Here is a 21,841-nt window from a genome sequence, read left to right as displayed (position 1 = left end):
CTCCAGACAGTTCTTTCTGGCCAGTCCACACAATAACTAATTTGTTGAGCTTGTAACTCTTTGTCAAGCCAAGTGCTTTGCACGCTTTATTTTGTTTAATGTGAAAATCTCCCCTGGGAGGTAGGGAGTTTTAAGATTCTCAGTTTACAGATGAGGAAATAGAGGGTCTGAGAAGTTGAAAAACTAAACTAAACTAAACTTTCCCAGAGTCTCACAGATACTAAGGTCCAAAGGGATCTGGATTTGAGGCCAAGGGTTTTTGGCTGCAAAGCTACTCTAACCATCATGTTCCATTGTTCCCATAAAAGTGTATCTTAGCCACAATGCACCTGAAGTATAGCGTCTAGCCTTTAGGCAGAAGGCAGCATTCTTTTTTGGCACTTCTGCTGTAAGAGGCAGAAAGCATTATGGTTCAGTGTTTTGAGCGAAAGTCCCCAAGTTCACAGCCCAGCTCTATACTAGTGGTGGAATGACCAAGTTACTTAATCTCTCTCCCCTATAGTTTCTTCATCTGTAAATGGGTGTAATAAAAGTATCGGTCCCTGGGGCTATTGTATTAAGTGATTAATATATTTAAGTTGGACCATATAAAATTACCGATATTCTACCATCTTTGATCTACCAAACATTTCATATCTAAATATTTAACGTTCTTAGAACAGTGTCTAGCACACAGTAACCACTATATTAATGTTGACTATTATTGTTATTGAAAATTGCATTGAAAACTAGTATATACAGGATGGATAAACAACCGGGTCCTACCGTATAGCATAGGGAACTATGTTCAATATCCTGTGATAAACCATAACGGAAAAGAATATAAAAAGAATATATATGTGTATAACTGAATCACTTTGCTAGACAGCAGAAATCAACACAACATTGTAAATCAACTCTACTTCGATAACATTTTTTTAAAACAAAGAAAGAAAATTGCATTGAGGGTTTGCAGTATCTGGGATATAGTCAGTGCTCAATGATGGCTGGTGAATTTATGAATTAAGTAGAAACTGGGATGCCCAGGAACACATCTGTGGTGGTCTGGGCTGTGGACATGTTTCTGGGCAGAAGCAGGACTCTTGGATTCTAGCAGGTTCCAGACTCTGCTGGCATCACTCTGGCCTAAGGTGGGGAGGCTCTCAGCAGGAAGGACTGACCCCATGGATGCAGCCTACCTGAAGCAGTCTTAGTCCTCTGGCCCTGAAGAAGTAAAGAAAAAGCCTCAAGGTGGAGGGGGTGGGTGGGAGGTCAGGTCTTGTGGTTTGCTTGTGTTTTGCTTTTATCCAGCTGGAAATCATGAGAAGAGACAGGCACGGGCAGCCTTCTTTCCAGCCCATTCTTCTACTGCTGATGTTTTCGCTTTCTTAGACCACTGTAGAAGGCAGGGAAAACACAGAAATAATGGTGGGTCCTTGGGAATAGAAAGACAAATGTTCGAAGTTAGAGGCAGTCCAGCAGGGGGTAATGTTTTCTCCACTGCAGGAGACAGACCACTAGTAGCACATGCGCAGTGTGACTGTGTGCTGTGTGGGCAAACGTCTTTATTTCAATAATCCTATGTCCATTTTCATGTATCACAAAGCCTTATAACTAATACATCACACATTCTATTTCACAGATACTATTTTGGGTTGAGGCTAAGTGGATTAAAGTTTTAAGGGGGGGTATTGATTTTAAAATGTAGTGAGGAAATACTAGCACGAGTAGAGATCAGATTTAGTAAAAACTCAGGAATGTGGTCCATGATGACTGAGGTTAGGGAAATACCAGCAGGGAGGTTGAGATACATCCGCATATTCCTGGCTCTGGCGCTTAGTAGCTGTGTGAGAGTGGGCACGTTATTTAATCTCCCTAAGCCTCAGTTTTCTCATCTGTAAAATGGAAATAATAGGTCCTGCCTCAAAGATGATTTTGGGGGGGTGGGGAGCAGTGTATTCAAATGAGAAAATGCTTAAAAGCTGGTAGTAATGGAGAGCCTGGTACAAAGTCAGAATTCAATAGATACTGTTCATTACTATTGCCATGATTATTCTTAGCCTGGTACACTGTAAGACCTCAATTAACTGCTTTTTTTTTTTTTTTTTTTTTGTGGTACGCGGGCCTCTCACTGCCGTGGCCTCTCCCGTTGTGGAGCACAGGCTCCAGACGCGCAGGCTCAGCGGCCATAGCTCACGGGCCCAGCCTCTCCGTGACATGCAGGATCCTCCCGGACCGGGGCATGAACCCATGTCCCCTGCGTCGGCAGGCGGACTCTCAACCACTGCGCCGCCAGGGAAGCCCAACTGTATTTTTTTAAACACAGTTGTTAAGCCATTCTTTCATTCAATAAATAGTTTTTGGACACGAATGTGTTCTAAACCTGATAGTGGCTCTAGTGCAGCAAATTGAAAAGAGGGGGTATAAAGACTCACTCTCACCCCTCAAGGTGCTCATGAATCAAAGTTTGAGGGGGGATGGGAGGGGAAGTAGGGTGATCAGCAAATAAGTTATCACCACATAAAGCCATAGATGCTGTGAGAGGTGCGGATACAAAATATCCTGGGGGCAGAGAGGAGGAAACTGGCCTAGAAGAACCGCATTTAGCCACAGTGGTCTAGAACTGCTCTGTCCAATAGCCACATGTGAACTGAGTTTTTCACTTCATTTCATTGTAATTAAATTTAAAAACTGAAGGAATATATTCTTCTGTTTAACAGACTTTTATTGTTTTGGCAGGACCACATTTCACTCTAACCACTGAAAGTTTAGCACCTCAATTGAGATATGCTCTTAGTGCAGAATACAAGGGGGATTTGGAAGACTTAACGAAAAATGACTTTTACATTGATTACATATTGAAGTGATAATGTTTTGGATGTATTAGGTTGAAAGCATGACATTTATTTTTACCTATTTAATGTGGTTACTAGAACATTTTAAGTTGCATATGTGGCTCGTGTTATATTTCTGTTGGACTGGAAGCAGAATGCAAATGGCATTTAGATTAGAGAACTCTAGAAGTTCAGAGGAGAGACCCAACTCTGGTTACCTTGGACAATTCTTTCTGACAGATCTGGAACTAAGCTGAGAGGATCTGAGGGAAGCAGCCAAGGGGCTGTTCCTGGGGCTGCTGAGATTTAGTCTAACTATGGGGACTTGGTAGAATTGCCAGATTTAACTTTTTTTTTTTTTAATCTGGTAACCCTTGACCTTGGGCGTGTTGTATAACTGGTGTCTCATTCTCTTCATTTGTAAAATAGGGATAATAAAATATCTACCACAGGAGTGTCTTATATTAAAGACTAAATGAAATCGGATAAAACTAATGTGGACATTTTAGAAACTTCAGCCTCAAAGATCTAAGTAATAAAAACAAGTGGCGGGGTGGGGGGGGTGGGGGCTTCCCTGGTGGCGCAGTGGTTGAGAGTCTGCCTGCCGATGCAGGGGACACAGGTTCGTGCCCTGGTCCGGGAAGATCCCACATGCCGCGGAGCGGCTGGGCCTGTGAGCCATGGCCGCTGAGCCTGCGCGTCCGGACCCTGTGCTCCGCAACGGTAGAGGCCACGGCAGTGAGAGGCCCGCGTACCGCAAAAAAAAAAAAAAAAAAAAACAAGTGGGGGAACTTTTCAAACGTGTTCATCCTTCTTGAGTTCCAAACATGTAGGTCAGGGAGCATCTCTCTCCCAGGCTGGTATTAGAGGAGACACCAACCCCCGCCTGGAGGTGAATTGGGTTATACCTGAGTTGGGATCTTCCATCGAGTAATTGGGGATGGGGGGGTGGAGAGGGAGCACCAGCCGAAGGGAGGAGGATGGCTAATTATGAGCCGTGTTGAATGTCTTTCTGTTGTCATTGCAATGCTTTGTATAAGCCGAAAATGCCACAGCAGTTACAGTGCTGCTACCTGTTGAGAGAAATGTGTACCTTCAGCAGGAAAGAAATGTGTGGGACTTAAGTGTCACTTAAAGCCCCTGAAATTAGCTCTGCCAAGTAAATTGTCAAGAACTCCAAATAAGCCTAATTGTGTCATTTATCTAATTGCAGAGGAAAATGTTCTTTTTTGATGGATTTAGGTGGCTTGCATTCCGAAAAGAAAGTATCCTTTTTTATCCAGACTAGCTTTCTCCCGGTAAAAAGTTGACTGTGTTGATATTAAGCACATCAGAGAACCAGGACTACCATATCTCTGGGATTTTCAGTTCCTACTGTATGATCAATCCCTGGGAGAGAGAACTAATTCTTTTTTAACGTGATGTTTCTTTCCATCAGAATCAAGTTTTAAATGTTTTAGGTTAGGCATGTGAAATCCACTTAAAACCATTTAAGAGAAAGAGCAAGCCCAATTTACTGTAACATGAGATTTTTTTATTCCTGAGTTAAAAAAAAAATCCTTGAGCGAACCATGTCAAAAATTAAAAATTGAAAAGAACACTGGCAGCCTCCCCATGTGCCTAATTTGGCTTTGCTGAACAAATGACCAAATTGAAATGAGAATTACATACAGGATTTGCTCAACGTCTTTATTTCTTCAACTCATTTCTCACTCCTGAAAAATTACCAAGTTCACACGCAGGAGGGAACACATCTATATCGACCATGACATCCTTGAACCGGGTAGAAATAGAAAAATGGTGATTTTAGATTGTAGGTGTGAATGAACTTCTGTGGTAGAAGTAATTTGCCATAGAAGCCCGAGCTAATGAATTTAGGATCAGAAAGAACCATAATGCCCCTTTTGTTGACTAATTTATTTTTGCTCATGCCCTGCATTGCAAATCATAGTAATAAAAATCTTAGGTGAGAGGAGAAGGCTTCTCTGCAGTGCCCTCATGGTCTGTTTTTTAAGGCATTTTATTGCCCATCAGTTTCTCTGTCTTTAAGGAGGTGGACGAGACAGTAGAGAGGGCACCAGACAAAGAATCAAGAGACCAAATTTCAAATCCTGGCTCAGCCAGTCATTGGCTGTCATGGGCACCATCTGTACAGCAAAGGTGCGGACCAGACGACCTTGGAGCCCCTCTTGACTGTGGCTCTGCCATTCTGATGGGATGCAGAAAAGGAAGCCACAAAGGTGTCTCTGATAGGGGGTTCAGGCCAATGGGGGAAGAATATCTAGATGAATATACATCCCCCATCTTCACTGGTATTGGACTTTGAGCCGACAGTCATCCTGCTATGAGTTGGGTGGTGCAGTACTCAGGCCGTAGGTGTCACGGGGCTCAGGTTCAAATCACCCCTCGACCACTTACCAGCTGCATGTTACTTCAGTTCCTTGAGCTTCAGTGTCTTCATCTACGAGATGGGAGAATAATATACACACTCCATAAAATCGGTGCCTGGCACACAGTAAGGGCTTAAAAAAAGTTAGCCGTGATCACCATTGTTGTAATGACAGAGTGATCCGAGACCCAGCAGGAAGTGAGACACGTTTCTTGAGTGCCTCCTTTGTGTTTGATACTCCCAGGTTCCTGTCTCCTTTATATCACAAGGCCCTACAAGGTTGGTTTGATCACCCCTCTCCCCATAGAGATATAAAGGGCTGAGAGCATGTGCTTGATTCCATAACCAGCTGCCCCAACTGTGAGCCCTATCAGTGTGGGCAAAGTTCCCAACACCTTTCTGCCTCAATCTTTTCATCACAAAATGGGAATGATAACAGTACCCACCTCCAGGTTTATTGTCAAGGGCAAATAAAGTAATGTATACCAAGTGCTCAGCAGAATGTTGGCCCCTGAGTCAGTGCTTTATAAAAATGTTAGCTTTTATTCTAGCTAAGGAAAGCAAAGCTCAGAGACGTGAATTCATTGGTACAAGTTCATCTGCTTATGAGTAGTAGTGTGGGGATTTGAACCCTGATGGGACTGAATCTCTCAGGGACCCAAGATAGGGAGATAGCTCTTCCTTTATCCTGTTCCTAAGGCCCCCTGGCTTGGCTGCCAATCTCAGGCTGCCTGGCTGTGGGTTCTGGGTTCAATCAGAAGGCTCACAGGGAGTGGTTTGCTGGGGGCTGCCCGGGACTCAGGAAGGGAAGTGAGTCCAGACTCTCTTTCCCTCATTTGCTGCAGCTGAGGGAACAGAGTAGGGCCAGCGCCCTAACGGCCACCTCCCAGAACCCCCTCCCCACTCCCTCCTGCAGAAGGCTATTTTTCACGAGAGAGTTCCCCCTCTTTGTTCCAGCACACACAGCACATCTCCTGATCAATATGACATCTCATCCTCTAAAACATTCATGATGTCTGCTTCCTAGGATTCCGGTGGCTGCATGCCGCGTGCAGCCCACGTCGCCTTCCTTTTGTAGTTGGTGGTCTTGTGGACCAGCCCCCTCTTGAACAGGACTGCTGGTTGCTGTTCTTTAAAGAAAGACGAATGATGCTTGGATTGTTGACACTGAATGACAAGCTTCGGGGTAGGGCGGAAGAAAGATGCACTGAGGTGTATGTGTATGGATTGTGGGGATGTGTTCTGCTATCACAAAAGCTCTTAAAATCCGAGACCGTGATTTATTTGAAGAATAAAACCTACCAATGTTATCATTCTCTAAAGGTATTTTGATCACATGGGTCCTTTCTTGGAGAAAGAAAGGCTTTTATTTTAGTTCTTTCCAGGGAAAAATAGCAGCAGGAACAGAGTAGTCTGGGGTGGGAAATGATGCTCTGTACGTTGAATGGCTCCAGGTGTGTATTTATCAGCCCAAGGATGAGCTGGCTCGGTGGACAATGGGGTGCCTGGCCAGCATCGCCTGTCCTCCAGTGTACGTTCCTGGGGACCCCGCACCAGAAACAGAAAGTGGATGTCAGCTCATGGGTCTGTCTTACATATCGATCTGCCCGGTGATGCTGGGAGCCAGGGGGCCTTGTTAGAGGTCACCTGAGCACACCAGACACCACACACCCACACTGTTAATAGCTGCCACCTGCAGTGCAGCAGGTGCAAGGGGACGAAGGGGGTGGGGATGACACCGGCTTGGGGGCACCATGCACCCTACAGCGGCAGGGAGCCCCGTTTGTTTCCTCCTAACACAGGAATTGATTAATCTCATACCACTTCCCACTCACTGTACCATCCCAAGCCTGTCACAGGAATAGATGAATGTGCCGGTCCCTCCATGTGGATTCTTCTTGTCTCGGGAACACACTGCTCTCCGGTCCCAGAGCTGTCTCCTGCGACTTTCACCTCGTCCTCATGACAGACATGCAGGCCAGAAAGTCTCCCTGCTTTTGTGAGGGACTAGAATTGGAAAGGCACAGACAGAATTCTTGCCGAGGACCACTTTAGCACCATAGCTGGAAGATGAGAGAGTGCAGGTAGAGGGGTAAATGCAGGTGCATTTCTCCCAAGCCCCTCTCATATTCCGTGGTCCTGCCAGGATTCTAGTATCGTATCTACAACTCATCCTTCCTCGTCTGTGTTAATTCCTGTGCCATAAGCCTTGCCAACCATTTTGGAAGCTGCAGGCTGGAAGTTGGACACAGGCAAGTCAGTTTTCAGAGCATTCTTAGCAGATAGGTGCACAAATCCCATTACTAGTAAAGGGATTTGTGGGCGTAACTTCCCTGCAGGGCTTTGAAAATTTATTCCATTCAATGTATTGCAATACAATGGGGCGAAACTAAAAGAAATCACTTCACCAAGGTGATCTGGAAGGGATTTTTATTTTTTAAACTCCTTTAAGATTTAAAAATTTTTAACTCCTTGAAGACTTGGGGCATTTCTGAGAATGTTATCGCTCATGGTTTTGTTTACATCTCTTCTTTTAGGCAGAAGGTCATTTTGGCACTGACAGCCTTCCTAAAAAGGATAATTAATACGTTAATACATTGCAGTGGGCCCTCACCTCTTTAAAGAAGACCCACTGTACTGCATCCCTGAAGGATGATAAGTAAACTCACCAAGGAAAAAGTCACCAAACATATTGATTGTTAGCCAGCAGGACGGTAAATTGAAGTTGTCCAACATATTTATTTTCTATTGACAACAGCGATTCCTTTAAGTTAAATAGCAAACTGGTTTTTATATTTATAGAGGACTAATGACTGCTTACACAAGGAGGTGTCTGTTCCCGACTGAGCCTTGACCGTATTTAGTAAGTGGTTCTGTAGCCCACCTGCCTTGTTCAGCCTTGGCAAAGTAGTGGTTCATTTAAAGAACTCCAAGGGCCTGATGGCCTCCAGTGAGGACTCAGAGGGAGTGAGTCACTAGCAGGAGAGCATGGTGGTTGACTCTGCAGGTACAAGTGTCTCAGTCTGAATCCCAGATTTCCCATTTCCTGGCTGTGTGATCTTGGGCAAGTCACTTAACCTCCCTAAGCCTCCATTTCCTCATCTAGAAAATGTAGATTATATTACCATCTCACAGGGTGAGAATGAAAATAAGTGAGCTTTCATCCTCTTTAGAATCCTCCAGGGTCATCCCATCTCACCCAAATATAAGGCAGACCCCTTCCAAGGGCACCCACTCCCCACCACTGATCCCCCCCAGCACCCCACACTCTCCTTTTCCCCTAGCTTCACTCAAACCTGATGTCAGCATTGCATTGCTTTCTTACTTCCTTCAAGCCTTGCCTCAGATTTACCTATCACAGGCAATCATCTTTAATTGGTCTACAATTAAACCAAAAAAGTTCAACTTCCCAACCCCCATGCCCTGGCATTCCCTAGCCCTATACTCTACTTTTCGCTTATGTGTTTAGTTTCTCTTTTCCCCTGAGAGCGAGGAACTTGTCTTGTTAACTGCTTTATTCCTGGTGCCTAGGAATACACACCTAACACACTGTAGGGGCTCAATAAATACCTGCTGAATGATAAATGATGAATAAACGATGCAAATAATGTAATTAGCCCAATACCTGGCACGGTGCCAAAATAAATATTCATTGTCACCATCATCAAGGAGGCTCATTTGCAATGTGTTAATTTTCACTACTACTTGCAAAAGTGCCTTTACAGATTGCCTGTGCAAGTTCGAGGTCAGCGTTGGTGCATTTGAGCTCGGAGTATTCCGCTGTGTTTTTTTCCGTCATCTGGGCAGGGGCCCTTTCAGAATTGGCTACATTTTCCACGGGAGCCCTGGCATTGTTGACTAAATCGGGTGATGTCAGGGTGGGGACACCCAGCCCTGACCCTTCCCATCATCCTGCCTTGGTCTCTGATGGAGCTTTGCCGTCCTCTCTAAGGCCCTTGTGAATCTGATCGCAGGCTGAGCCACAAGACCCAGCAAGCTTGACTCCCTCCTCCCCTCCCTAAGCTCTGCTTGGCCTGAAGACTTCCATTTTCAAAGGGAAAGCCCAGTCTCTTCCTCCAGTTATGTATTGACAAGACTGATCTTTAAAGATACCCCCGGTTCCTGGGGACCTGCTCGGCAAATGCAGAACACCCGTGGCCCCTGTGTTTGCCCTCTTTGACAAACAAGGGCTGAGCAGCTCTCTGGGGAGCGTTGCTGACATATTGATTGGCCCTCTTGTCAACTTGATCCTCTGCCAGCCAGTGAACAGGGAAGGTTCTAAGTGGCACCCAGCAGGGCCCACACATACCCTAATTACTATTTCAGACGACCCCCATTCCAAGCTGCCACTTTTCAAGGCCTACAGTCTCCTTCCTTGTGGTTGCTGGAGAATTCTTTTACCTGCAGCCAACCCCTCTCTCTTCCCTTTGCTCTGGCTCCCCCTGAGTATTTCTATCGGACCCCATCTGGCATAAACGCAGGCAACTTCAGTAAGAAAATAGCACCATAACTCCAGGTAGGTCTGTTTACTACTCCTGCTGAAATCTGGGATCTGTGTGTGGTCTGTCCATCCTATCTTGGTTCATTTTCAATACTTGATAAAGGTTTTCTGCAATTAGCCAGAGGGATACTTTCAGAGTTTGGCTGCCCTATGGTGTTTTTGGTGGCTGATTTCCCAGCTGCCACCTGGATTACATGAACTTCCCCTTGGAGCCTTTCCCTGTATTGTCCCTGCTGACCCATGGAGCCCCCTTGTTGCATCCCAGGATCTCTCTGGAGCAGAGTCTGTCAAACCATGATACATTGTGCATTTAGGCTGTCAGTGGGGGGGTGAATAACATTAGGGAGAGGGTCTCCCAAACTCATTTCACTTCTGACCCTCAGATGGTCTGAACAGGACCTTTTGGGATGAGCTGCTGGAGCATTTGTGGGGATTGGGGGGAGGGGACCACCCCCACTGCATCCAGATGTCTTTTGGGAGAAATTGATGAGGCCAATGTTCACCCAAAATCTTGAGGTGAAGGAGCAGTAACTCTGGCTACTCTGAGGCTTCTCAGCTTCTAAGTCTGATTCTGAGAGCAGATCAGAATTGGAGATATTATGACATAATGTTTAAAGAGCTACTTGTTGTTGTTCATAGAGGTAAGGTAGTGGCCCTAAATATGTGCAAACTCTTCCTGGCTGGGTTTTAGAAAGGATCCTGACCCGGTAAATGAATAACTTTAAGGACCACATGGACACCTAGTGTATAAAAGTGGAACTTCTCACTTACCGTATACTTGAACGTATCAGTCAAGATCGGCTCAGGCATGCTGCTGTAACAAAGAGCCCCAAACTCTCCATGGCTTACAACAGTAACAGTTCCTTTCTCCAATTATTCTGTATTCTATCACCGGTCAGCCGTGGCTCTGGACCGTGCTGTCCTCACTCCAGACCCAGGCTGATGATGTGGTGGAAGGAGAAGGTATGCAGCGTGTGTGGTGAGATGAACAAGGTGAGGAACTATGATGTAACCCCCCCTCAGGAACGGGGTGCTGACTATACAAAATTGGCAATTCCTCAACCACAGGGAGATTATCATGAGTTGCAAGAAAGAGACCAGGTTTGCCGAGATTCCACTGCAAACCAGAATTTGTAACCAGATCACTATGAACTATGAAGCAGCCAACTGCCTCCCACTGTCATCCTCCTCGTATTCCAAAAGCCCCCTGTGATCAAACTTTATAGTCACCAGCTTCCTCGTCTGTGAAATGGGCATGATGATGGCAACCACCTCAAATGTAAGCTGCAGGTCTTAATATCTGTAGAATGTCTACCACAGTGCTGGCCATAGAAGGGGTCCAAGGACTGGCAGCAGGTACTAATACGCTAATCATCAAAAAGCTTCTCTTTGCAGACCCCTCCATATAGTTGCCAGCACTGTTTCATTCCCTCCTTTACACCCCTGTATTATGTGTGTTTTATTTATAAAGAGTATCATGTCCTACAATCCAGCCCCTCACATCTGCCCCCATGTATCATTACTGATTCTAATGAACACTTATGGGGCACCTTCTATGTTCAAGATACTCTGCTATCAACAAATCTTCAGGGGGTGGCAGCTGCTGAACTTTCCTCTGGCCCTAAGCAGCCATTATCCTACCTGTAAAAGGGAACCTTTACAAAAGGTAAAGAGAGAGACTGACTGATTTCTCAGCCCCTGCCATCAAGCAAATCAGTAGCAGAATAAGAAACAGAATTCTCATTAGTCAGGAAACTCATTTACTTCACAGCTCCCTTGGGTCTTTATCCTAAGGACACTTTAGTCCATCCCCACAGGCCAGAAAGATATTCTCATTCTCCTACTGAAGTAAGAGAGAAGGAATAGCTGACCAAGAAAAAAATAAAAAGTGCAAACAAAAGCCTATTTCAGACTCCCCGCAACACCCCGCCTACAAAAAAATAAAATAAAATAAAAAACCAAGAGGAGGTGGTTGTACCCCGATATAGTTCACACTTATTTACTTAATGTTCAATTCAACAACAGAAAGTATGCCCAAACTTGAGTTTCGTTTTGCAACTTGAGTTGCATCGCTTCTACTGGGAGGACAGAGTTTATGCACCGCAGATTTGGCTTTGGTCCTTTTTCCATCTTCATCTCACTTTCTTATTTCTCCTTTCACTTCTGGGAGTCGTCTGAGAAGTTACTTGTGTACTCTGACCCGAACGCTTCTCACCGCATCTGTGGTCTTCTTGTTTTCAGAATACTTTTTTTTTTTTTTTTAAATAAAGAGATGCTATGGAACCCAAGATAAAAAGCAAGGGGGGGCAGGCGTCTTTGCAAACGGAGACCACCGTTTCGTGGACGCCCTCGGTATATCCAGTAAGATTGGGGTATTGCTTGCTCTCTGATCTGCCAAAGCTGATGGTTGCAGTATGTTCTGCACCTTGGAATGACAAGATTGAGTACCAGGAAAGGGGAGCAATTTTGACAAGAGTTTTCATATTGATGGGGCACTGGGGAGGTTGTCATCTTTGCCTGATGGACCCATCACTTCCTTTTGTAGACATGAAAAATCAAAGCTTTGTAAGGCCTGGGCCCCAGCTGGATCTGCAGTATCTATTTGTGTCTCTCTTAAAACACAGAGACCCTCCTTGAAAGAACCGCATCTCCAGTGCATCAGCAAGCTGGCTCAAGGCAAGCGCCGATAACCCAATAGTATCTTTTTTTGGAAATCTTCTAAAAATAGCTAATTCCTTGGCTCCCTTCACCTGGTAATTACAAATCAGAAGCTATCGTTATCTTGAAGCTGCCACGATTAGTTCTCATGTCCTGACCTCTGTACAGTGAAAATATGTCATTATTTGAGGCAATCGAATCTGGCCTCTTCAACTAAGTGACCTACATAGAACAGATAAACTGCAGGAGAAAATTAGGTGTTACCCAGACAGAAAGTGTGCAGTAAATGTCACTTATTCTTATTAGCATGTATCATCTCGAAGAGTTGCAGCCGTGGGCCTTGCACTTCGGAGTAATGTGGAGAAAGAAAACTTGGTTCTGGGGTGGGGATGTGTGTAAGAAAAAAGCAGATGTACACGCAGGGACACCTTGCCACCTTCATCCATGGCCATCAATCTGAGCTGTAAGGTTTGAAGATAGGTTTTTAACCTTAAAAGAATGCAGCCTGACTTTAGGTGGTGGTAAGCAAGCAGAATTAATTGCTGTGTGAACAATTTCCTAAGCATTGTTAATTGCGTTTCCTGTGGTTAATTGTTTCTCCCATCCCCAGCCTCATACTAGGAACCTTTCCCTGTCAACAGCCCTTTCCCTCCTGCAGTGCTGGAAACGTAGCAAAGGCATCAACCTGTGTCTGATTGAAATGCCAGACAGACATGTGGTGGTTATTGCCAGGTTGAGAAATATGCAGGGGAAGGAAGTCCTTATTTTTTCACAAAGGAAGCATTTCTTAGATACAGACTTTGAAAGAATGCAGGTGTGTGGAACTTGCCTTTCACTCCACACAGTATGAACAACTCACCAAGAGCCATCAGACATAGGGGGATATTGGCTTAGCTCAACTAACCGGGACGTGGGGAGTTGGCACCAACAGAGTGACAAGGACCACCAGAAGGAAGTTTGGTGTCTGGAGGTTGGAGGTTGCATGGGAATAAAACGAGAGTTTTGTAGGCGTGCTTGTTTGCTTAGCAAAGAAGAGGCAGTGCTTCAGAGCTCTGTGTCTCATCTTGGACTGTGGGGAAGGGTAGAGGTAGGTCTGGTGAGAGGGAGAGAGACAGTGAATCGCCGTAGTACTATTTCCAGAAAAGAACTCCATTCCATCACTACCCCCAAGCTTATTCCACCATAGGCTGAAAAGATACTCACGTGTCAGGAAGAGGGCTGGAGCGGAAAAACCTTTTTCAAGTTTGAAACAGGGAGGTGGGGCTTTACCGTGGGCCAGTACTACTGCAGATACTGGAGGCTGCATTGGTATTTCAGCGCAGGTATAGTCTCGTCTGAACCAGACCAGCAGGCTGGCCCCACTGGGGGAGGCTTGATTTGAAACAGATTTAGATTGTGAGCAGTTTGGGGGAAAGTATTCTTTTCAATGCCCCTGGACCACCAGTCTATAAACAGCTCTCTCCGGAGTGCAGGAAGGGCCGGGAGGGATGGGGAGTGCCCTTTACAGTGATTCCAGAGGGGCATTTTCCCCTTTATGGTGGCACCATTTGGAAGGTCCGGGCTTTGTTTTCCCCTCCCTCCTCCGCCCGCCACTGGGGATGCTCTGCCCCTGAGGCTGTTGTTTCCTTTCCACTGGGAGAGGAAACCCAACTACCCAGATCTACTTGCCTTCTGTATTTAGCTAATCCCTGAGGTCTGGGGCAAGCCAGTGTTGAACTGCAGCTTCCTTCAAAGGCAGTCATTTGCAAAAGGCACCTGGCCCTCCCCCTTGACATCTGCATTGCTGAATTCTCTATTCATGGTTTCATTACTTTGTCTCTCCTGCAGCCATGCATCTGCTCGGACTCAACTGGCAACTCCAGCCGGCAGATGGACACACCTTTAACAATGGGATAAGGACCGGCTTACCAGGAAACGATGATGTGACAACAGCGCCATCTGGAGGTAAAGGTGAGGTTACAGCCGCGGCGCGCCCTCTTGAGGCCACAGGAAAATTCAGAGCTCCCGCCACCTGGTCCAGGTTTTCTAATCCGAATCTTGTAAGGTATTGCAAAAGGGAGAAAAAAAGCCCTGCATTTTCTAGGTACCCCCGTTGAAAGCTGTCTGCTGTTCCTGTCTGTGAGCTGTGTCTGGCTGGAGCCACTCGGAGCTGGCGCCGTGCCCGCTCAGAGCCATGTGCACCCCTACGCTATCTGCAGCGACCGGCAGGGTCTGGAGCTACTTGAAAGCATCTCAAGGCCTGGGCAGGAACAGCAGCCACAGCAGCAGCGGGAGCAGCAGGAGAAAGTCCTGCCTGATGGGGAAAGCTGAGAGCAGCAGGCGGCACGGGCCAGTAGACTAGAGCCGTCTCCCCAGGGGAGAGATGCAGCTTCCCCAGGGAGGAAGCACCACCTGGCAAGGCATGAAAGAGAAAGACCCGGAGCTGTTCCGCTTCGTGGGAGAAGAGAAAGGAGTTTTGACAACTCGGGAACAAAGCTTCCCTTGGCAAAACAGTGAAGGGAACAATAGAAATGTTTCCTGAAGCAATCAGGCAACTGTATTTTTGCAGGAAAAAAAAGAAAAAATTAGGTGCTAACAAGGTGCTAAGAAAGAGGAGAAAAAAACAGAACCATGGGGAAGTGGGGACATGGGGCAATTAAGAGACAACCAACGGCAGCCAATGGCACCATTAGGCAGGCTGGCATGCAGGGTAGGGGAGGATGCTTGATACAGGATGGAAATCACAAGGAGAAGAGATTGCACAGAAGGGTTCTCCAAACACAGAATTTTTCACTCTGCCTCTTAGCACACTAGGCAGTTCACCTGACATTTCTTAAAATACCCCACAGGGATATTTCAGCAATGGTAAGGGAAACATTTATTGGGTGCACCTATTGTGTGCCAGATTTAACGTTGTGTCACTTCCATAACCCTAAAGGGAGAAAAATGATCTTGGAGAAACTGGGGCCCAGGATGTTTTAGAAATTTACCCCAAATCCAACAAGTAGGCAGGTACAAATTTGAACTCAGGTCTGTGCCGTGTGCATCTTTAAGGGAGCTGTTGGGTTTTTCCTAGATCAGGCGTTTTCCACAGAGGATATTCCAGAATCATCTTCCCATAGAGGTGTACATTAATCAGCCCTGAGATGCTAATGTTGCTTAAATTAGCCTCTCCGGAGCTGTCCTAATGCTTCAAGTGTGACTTTTTCATCTTTTGATCGAGGCTTTAAGAGTCGTTCTCCTCATCTATCCTAATCATTACACTAAATTAACTTTAAGTCAGCATGAAAAAGTTTTATCTGAGGATGAAATTATATGCTTTCCATTATCAAGTGACTGAAACTAGACCTGAAAATGAAAAGTATATTTTACCTTAACTGACCCAAAAGCCAGGAGCCAGACTTGCTGGCCTCAGATTTGCAGTCTGCTCATCTCCAGGGCTTGACACCACCTGTAAATGTAACTTCAGTTGCCTTTACTGCAGTGGTTCTCAGCTGGGGTGTTTTTGCCCCCTAGGGGCACATCTGGCAAGGTCTGAAGACTCTTTTGATTGTCACATTTAGAAGAGGTGCAACCAGCATCCAGTAGGTAGAAGCTGAGATACAGTTAAACAGCCTACAATGCACAGGAGAGCCTCCTACGATGAGGAAGTATCCCATCCAAAACGTCCGTGGTGCTGCTCTTTGAGAAACTGCTTTTGGGGGTCTCTGTTATGTTTGATCCACAAATGTCCTTTAATCTGCAAATCAGCACTCCATCCTTTGAAAAGAGTGCAGAAGACACATTTGAAATGTGAATATGCATTTTTTTTTGCACAGGGATGTATTTTATGTCCATATGCCTACTGAGATTACATACAAACACTTTTTTTTTTTTAACTAAAAAACAATTGTTTTTTTTTTTTTTTTTTGGCCGCTCCTCGCAGCTTGTGGGATCTTAGCTCCCCGACCAGGGATTGAACCCGGGCCCTCGACAGTGAGAGAGCAGAGTCCTAACCACTGGACCGCCAGGGAATTCACACAAACACTTTTTAAATAGCATTCTTCACAGAAGGGAATCACTGATAGGCATTAACTTCCATAAGTGAAGGTCGGCCTCTCCTCCCATTTGTGATTAAGCTTCATTTCCAACCCCACTGGAGCCTCCCACACCAGCAGGACAGAAGATTCCCGGAAAAGAACAGGTCCTAACTAAGAGTATGATGTCTCTAAATGAACAAAGAAACATTTTCCATGGTGTCTTTGGAAAGGCCAGAACTTTTCCCCTCAGAGGCCACCTGCTTTTGAAAATACTGTGTGAGTTGTATAACATCACACACAGCAGAATATTTTCCAAATGAGTTCTGAGCCAGAAAAGAGGTTACCAAGTCATTGTGCAGTGAATTTTGTCAAGAGGACTTTTATGATAAAGTCTGAGCATTTGAAATTGCTTAAAGTTGAAGTAAAACTCAGAATGTCTTCTTTCTGAATGCCAAAACAGTATTCTTCCTGTGACCGAAGGGATCAGATCTCTTCTTAAGTTGTTGTGAGGTTTGGTTTTAAAAATGACTAGAGGGCTTCCCTGGTGACGCAGTGGTTGAGAGTCCGCCTGCCGATGCAGGGGACACAGGTTCGTGCCCCGGTCCGGGAAGATCCCACATGCCGCAGAGTGGCTGGGCCCGTGAGCCATGGCCGCTGAGCCTGCGCGTCCGGAGCCTGTGCTCCGCAACGGGAGAGGCCACAACAGTGAGAGGCCCGCGTATCGAAAAAAAAAAAAAAAAATGACTAGAAAGGTTTGTGTTTTCACACACCCACCTCTTTTTTTTTTTAACATCTTTATTGGAGTATAATTGCTTTACAAATGGTGTGTTATACCTGCCTAACTCTTTTTAAAGGCAATGATCCTATGTTTGAATTTCTTTACCCAGTGACCTACCTCCTCTGCACAATCCAAATCTATACATTTAGATAACCTGGATCAATTCCAATCGACTACTTTTCCAGTGTTTCAAAGAGACAATCAAGATATATTGGCAATAAATTAATTAAATACCACCCTCTCTATTTTTTTTGTGCTGTACGATAATCCTTCACTCCGATAATGTTTTAATCAAGATACACCACACATTGCCAGGGAGGTTAATCTTATTAAGCAATTACTAGGTAAGTATCCAGCAGAAGCAAATTAAAATGTAAGCAAAACACAGGCATGTGAGTCCCATCTAAGATGGCACATCGATAGAGATTTCATTACCTGGTCTTTAGGAGTGTTTACACTGCTCAGATTTGGAAAGGAGTCTAATAGACAGGGCAGCCTACACACTCTGATATGTTAGTAGAAACAAAGCACTTGATTAATTGGTTGGGAGAATATATGTTCTTTGGGCTTTGTCTTCCCTTTTCCATTTGTTGTTGTTCACGGTTTATTTTTTCTCCATTCTCTCTTTCAATTAAAACTTAACGTGGTTGATTTGGTCGTTGGATTTCACATCAAGGAAGGAGAGCCCACAGACTGCCAGAATCACTCACCATCTCAAGTGTATTTCTATGTTAAAAGGGACGAACTCATACGTCTTCATTACAAGAGCACAGAACACTTTTTCTATAGGTCTGGGTTTAGATAAGCCTTGAGAACGAAGATTCAATACAGTGTTCTGACCTGGTCAGATAGCATAAGGGAATCCAGTGTGATTGGCTAGGTCCAGAGGCAAAATATACAAGAACTTTTAAAGGGCACATCGTATGTAGTGAATTTGTGCACTGATCTTAAGAAAGGATAAACTCCCAAGTAGAATTTCATGGGTCACTCTCAAAACCTACACTCATTTTACATTCAAGGTGTCCTCTATATCTGGGGTCAGCAAACTGCATCTCATGGACCAAATCTGGCCAGCCACCTGTTTTTGCAAATAAAGATTTATTGGAACACAGCCACGTCCATTCATTGTCCCTGGCTGCTTTTGCACTCTGGCAATGGAGTTGAGTAGGTGCAACTGAGCCTAGATGGCCCCCAAAGCCTGAAATGTTTACTCTCTGGCCCTTTACAGGAAAAGTTGGCTGACTAGTCTTGATCATGTACAAACCCATTTCTACGTTCCTCGGACTTGTCTGTAACTACAAGTTGTAGGAGACTAGGGAGAAAGACAAAACTCCAATATATCAGTTTTTCCTTCTTGACATAGTGTTGGGTATAATATATTCTCGGATAACTTCGCATTGACAGATGCTGTATACTACAGGGCTCTGGGGTTGGTCTGACTAGATGCAAACACCAGCTCCATCACTAAGGAGCTGTGTGGATGTAAACAGGTCATTTGCCCTCCCTCGGCCTCTGTAAAATGGTACCCCCTCATAAGCTTGCTGTCCCCCATAATGAGATGTCACTTATAGAATATGGTGTGTGATATCAGATACTTAATAAGAGATCCATGAATATATGTTGTTTTTCCTGACATCATCATAACGTCTCTCGGTCGGTCCATTTAACAAGCCTCCACAGGCTGCCACTTCTTATGAGGTGCTGTATTTTCCAAAGGCACAGGCTGCCTTCAGAATGTGAAGGTAGACAATCCTACCACTTCATCTTTTTCCTTTACCTTCTAAGAATTGGGACAAACCCCAATGAAGACTTCTTCTCAACCACGTGCTTGATGAGGTCAGTAGGAAGCAGGACTTCCCGTTCCCAAGGGCCAATGTGCAAGAATGAGCTGGCCAGCTCCTTGCAGCATTATTTGTCTCACTGCAGCTTGAGTTCCATCACTGCCAGCATGTCTGTTTTAAGCCCCACCATTCTCGGTTTATAACTCAGCTGTAAACATTTATTTATGCCTGGAGCACATTTCTTTCCTACCCTTTGAAAAAAAAATCAGAATTTCCAGATGGTATGCAAGTTGGAAAAAAATGGCAAAGACTGTTATTCTGTTTAGAAACATGTTTTTCTACACTTGCCCTTTCAGCAAAAACTTCATAATGATTTTTACTAGTTGGCTTAATGTATGGTGCTAGGAGCCAGATTAGCAGGGAGGTTGGTAATTCTTCCTCTGGCTCTCATCAGCCTCTCAATGAACACAGCCCAGGGTTCCAAAATGATCACTTCCCTACATGGGGCTTTTTCAAAGTCGGTGACGTTCCCAGAAGGACAAGGGGTCATTATGTTTGAGCCAGCCCTTGAGATACTGCACATCTACTGGCAGATACACCAACAACCTACATACCAATGCAACAACTCCCCTCATTTTGGAGGCCCTACTCTTCTACCGTTGTTACAGATGGGTGCCACTTAGTGCATCACATTGGTGGATCTCAGCTTCTGATTGCCCTCCACAAGCCGTTCCCAGTTGCATACTTTCTGTTGTACGTGGCATCATCGTGGCTTGACATACGTATTAATCATGAGATCCAGTTTCCCTTCCTGCTACATTTGCCCTTACTTTCATTGGCATGCTTCTCTTTCAGAGAGACCTGCACACCCAGAGCTTGGTCTCTGCTCTCTGCTTGGATACGCCTCTCTTTGTCTCTCTCGTATTTAGCCCAGGGTCTGAAAGGCAGTCAGCCTAGTGGTTACGTATGTGGGTTTCTAAAACGGTCGGACAGAGCTTTTGATCCCAGCTCTGCCACTTAAGACCTGTGTGATCCGAAGCGAGTCACTTTACTCCTGTGGTCCTCTTGTCTGAAAAACAGGAAAAATAATCATAAAGGAATCAGGAGGCTACATGGCAAGTTGTAACCACTCAATAAATTTTTTAGCTGCTATAAATAATACTAATAAACTGAACTACTTATTAATACAGAAGTATGTTCACCTGAACAGTCAGATGTGTAAATATCTATTAACACCTTGAGTGGCAGAGATTTGGCCATTTTTGTCTAAGATGACAAATGGAGGTTTCAAAAGAAATAAAGGCCATGCGTAGTTCTGAGTGCTGAAGGATTTTATAAAAATCATTATTGCTGTGTGATGTTGTGCATACTATAACAGCCTCAGTGGACGCTCAGGATGGAAGTCTATTCCTGAAGAATAGCCAGGCAACAGCCGGGTGAAGAAGGCTCCTGGGCTGCTGCTGACTCAGATGAGCTAGTGAATCTAATGTCCTTAGGAGAATCTTTTCGCCTATCTTTTGGTTAAACAGAATTCACAGATGGTTGTCCTGATCCCCAAATAAATGGAAACGAGGTGTGACGACTGAAGCAATATTCTGAATTCAACTTTATTTGCAATAGATAAAAATATGTGAGGCAGAATAATCTGCAAGGCAGATTTATGCCAGGGTGCCTCCAGAGTTCAGTTTAAGTTTAGGAAGTATTAACATAAGGCTTCATTTCCGTGCTATGACTGTGAGTCCATTCCCTTTATCACTCGTTTGGGGAATAGCCTTGCTGCTTCCATAAATGAATTATGGCAACATTTTCTGAAATGATTAGCTTCTAATGTGGCTATGGAAGGCTGTTGTTTTGCTCCACATCAGTCTTATTTAACTAGTTGGAATTTAAGGTACATGTGTCTGAAATAGGCAATCACTTCACATTTCCATGAGCAATCTTCCGTGGAGTTATAGACGTGGACTATCCTGTGAAATTGATCATTAGAATGTTACCTCTAAAATCCTAGAAATCTCATCTTTAAGCTGGAGATGAACCAGCAAGAACCAATGTGTCTTAAGCATCTGCTTCTTAGGGCAAAATGATCACCATCTCCACTTTTCACTGTGCAGCTCGTAGATAGAAAAGTTGGACATGGAGGCCATGGTTCTGGGAGATGGAGGCTGGACTCCATCCTGTTTGCCAGGACACCACGCTTGGTCATTGCCTAGAACCCAAGGGTGGTGGCCAGACTCACACAGAATGATTACAGAATGGTGTTAAATTCCTCTGTTCTTGATACTGTCAATGCAAACCCAAGGGTCCATGGGACCCTGACTTCAGGATGCCTTGATAATGGATAATGGGAATATGACAGACACCCCAACGTTGATGTTGACCAGAGATTACCTAGCACTACAGTCGATGCTTGATAAATAGTCGTTGCATGAAAATATGAGTGAATGACCCACCCAGCATTGCTTGGCACGTTCATGGATCATTGTGAAATAAACACATGGCTGCTTTTCAGTTGCCCGCCTGAGAAGCAGCTAGAGCCCACATTAACAGCTGCAGTTTGGGTGTTAAACTGGCCTTTGCTTTCTCTGGCCGTAGCACTTTAATTCATGCAGTAGGTTCCCCCCCCCGGGTCTGCAGATGTATTGACCACTCATTGTGTATTGATTTCAGCTGCTCTGGAAGATGTCTGTTTCATTACAGCCCACTCCAGCCCTGGGCCCTCTTGTAGTTAATAGTGCACTAGGCAGCTGATATCATAAACTATCAATAAATCATCACATATTTATCCTCCAAATCTGGGATAGTTACAGGTGTTTTAAAGGCAGCACAACAACTGGATAGAAAGATGTAAAAGTGCCTAAAATTCGCGTCCTATGTTACCCTGGTTAATCCTCAGAAGCAACCCCATTATACAGAGGAGTAGACA

General features: G+C 44.9%; 1 protein-coding gene across 11 annotated transcripts in view; it reads left to right on the top strand.

The window, feature by feature from the left end:
* TENM2 (teneurin transmembrane protein 2) overlaps positions 1-21,841 on the top strand; it is a 536,125-nt gene that overhangs the window by 281,406 nt on the left and 232,878 nt on the right. For all 11 annotated transcript variants that reach the window (XM_081231705.1, XM_081231704.1, XM_081231698.1 and 8 more), the window contains one exon: positions 14,189-14,311. In XM_081231705.1, coding sequence (XP_081087831.1) covers positions 14,189-14,311 — 123 coding nt within the window. The remainder of the gene's footprint in view (positions 1-14,188; positions 14,312-21,841) is intronic.

This window comes from Mesoplodon bidens (assembly GCF_964165515.1).
Source record: "Mesoplodon bidens genome assembly, chromosome: 4".
Taxonomy (NCBI): Eukaryota; Metazoa; Chordata; class Mammalia; order Artiodactyla; family Ziphiidae; genus Mesoplodon; species Mesoplodon bidens.
This window is presented reverse-complemented; position numbering and strand designations above follow the sequence as displayed.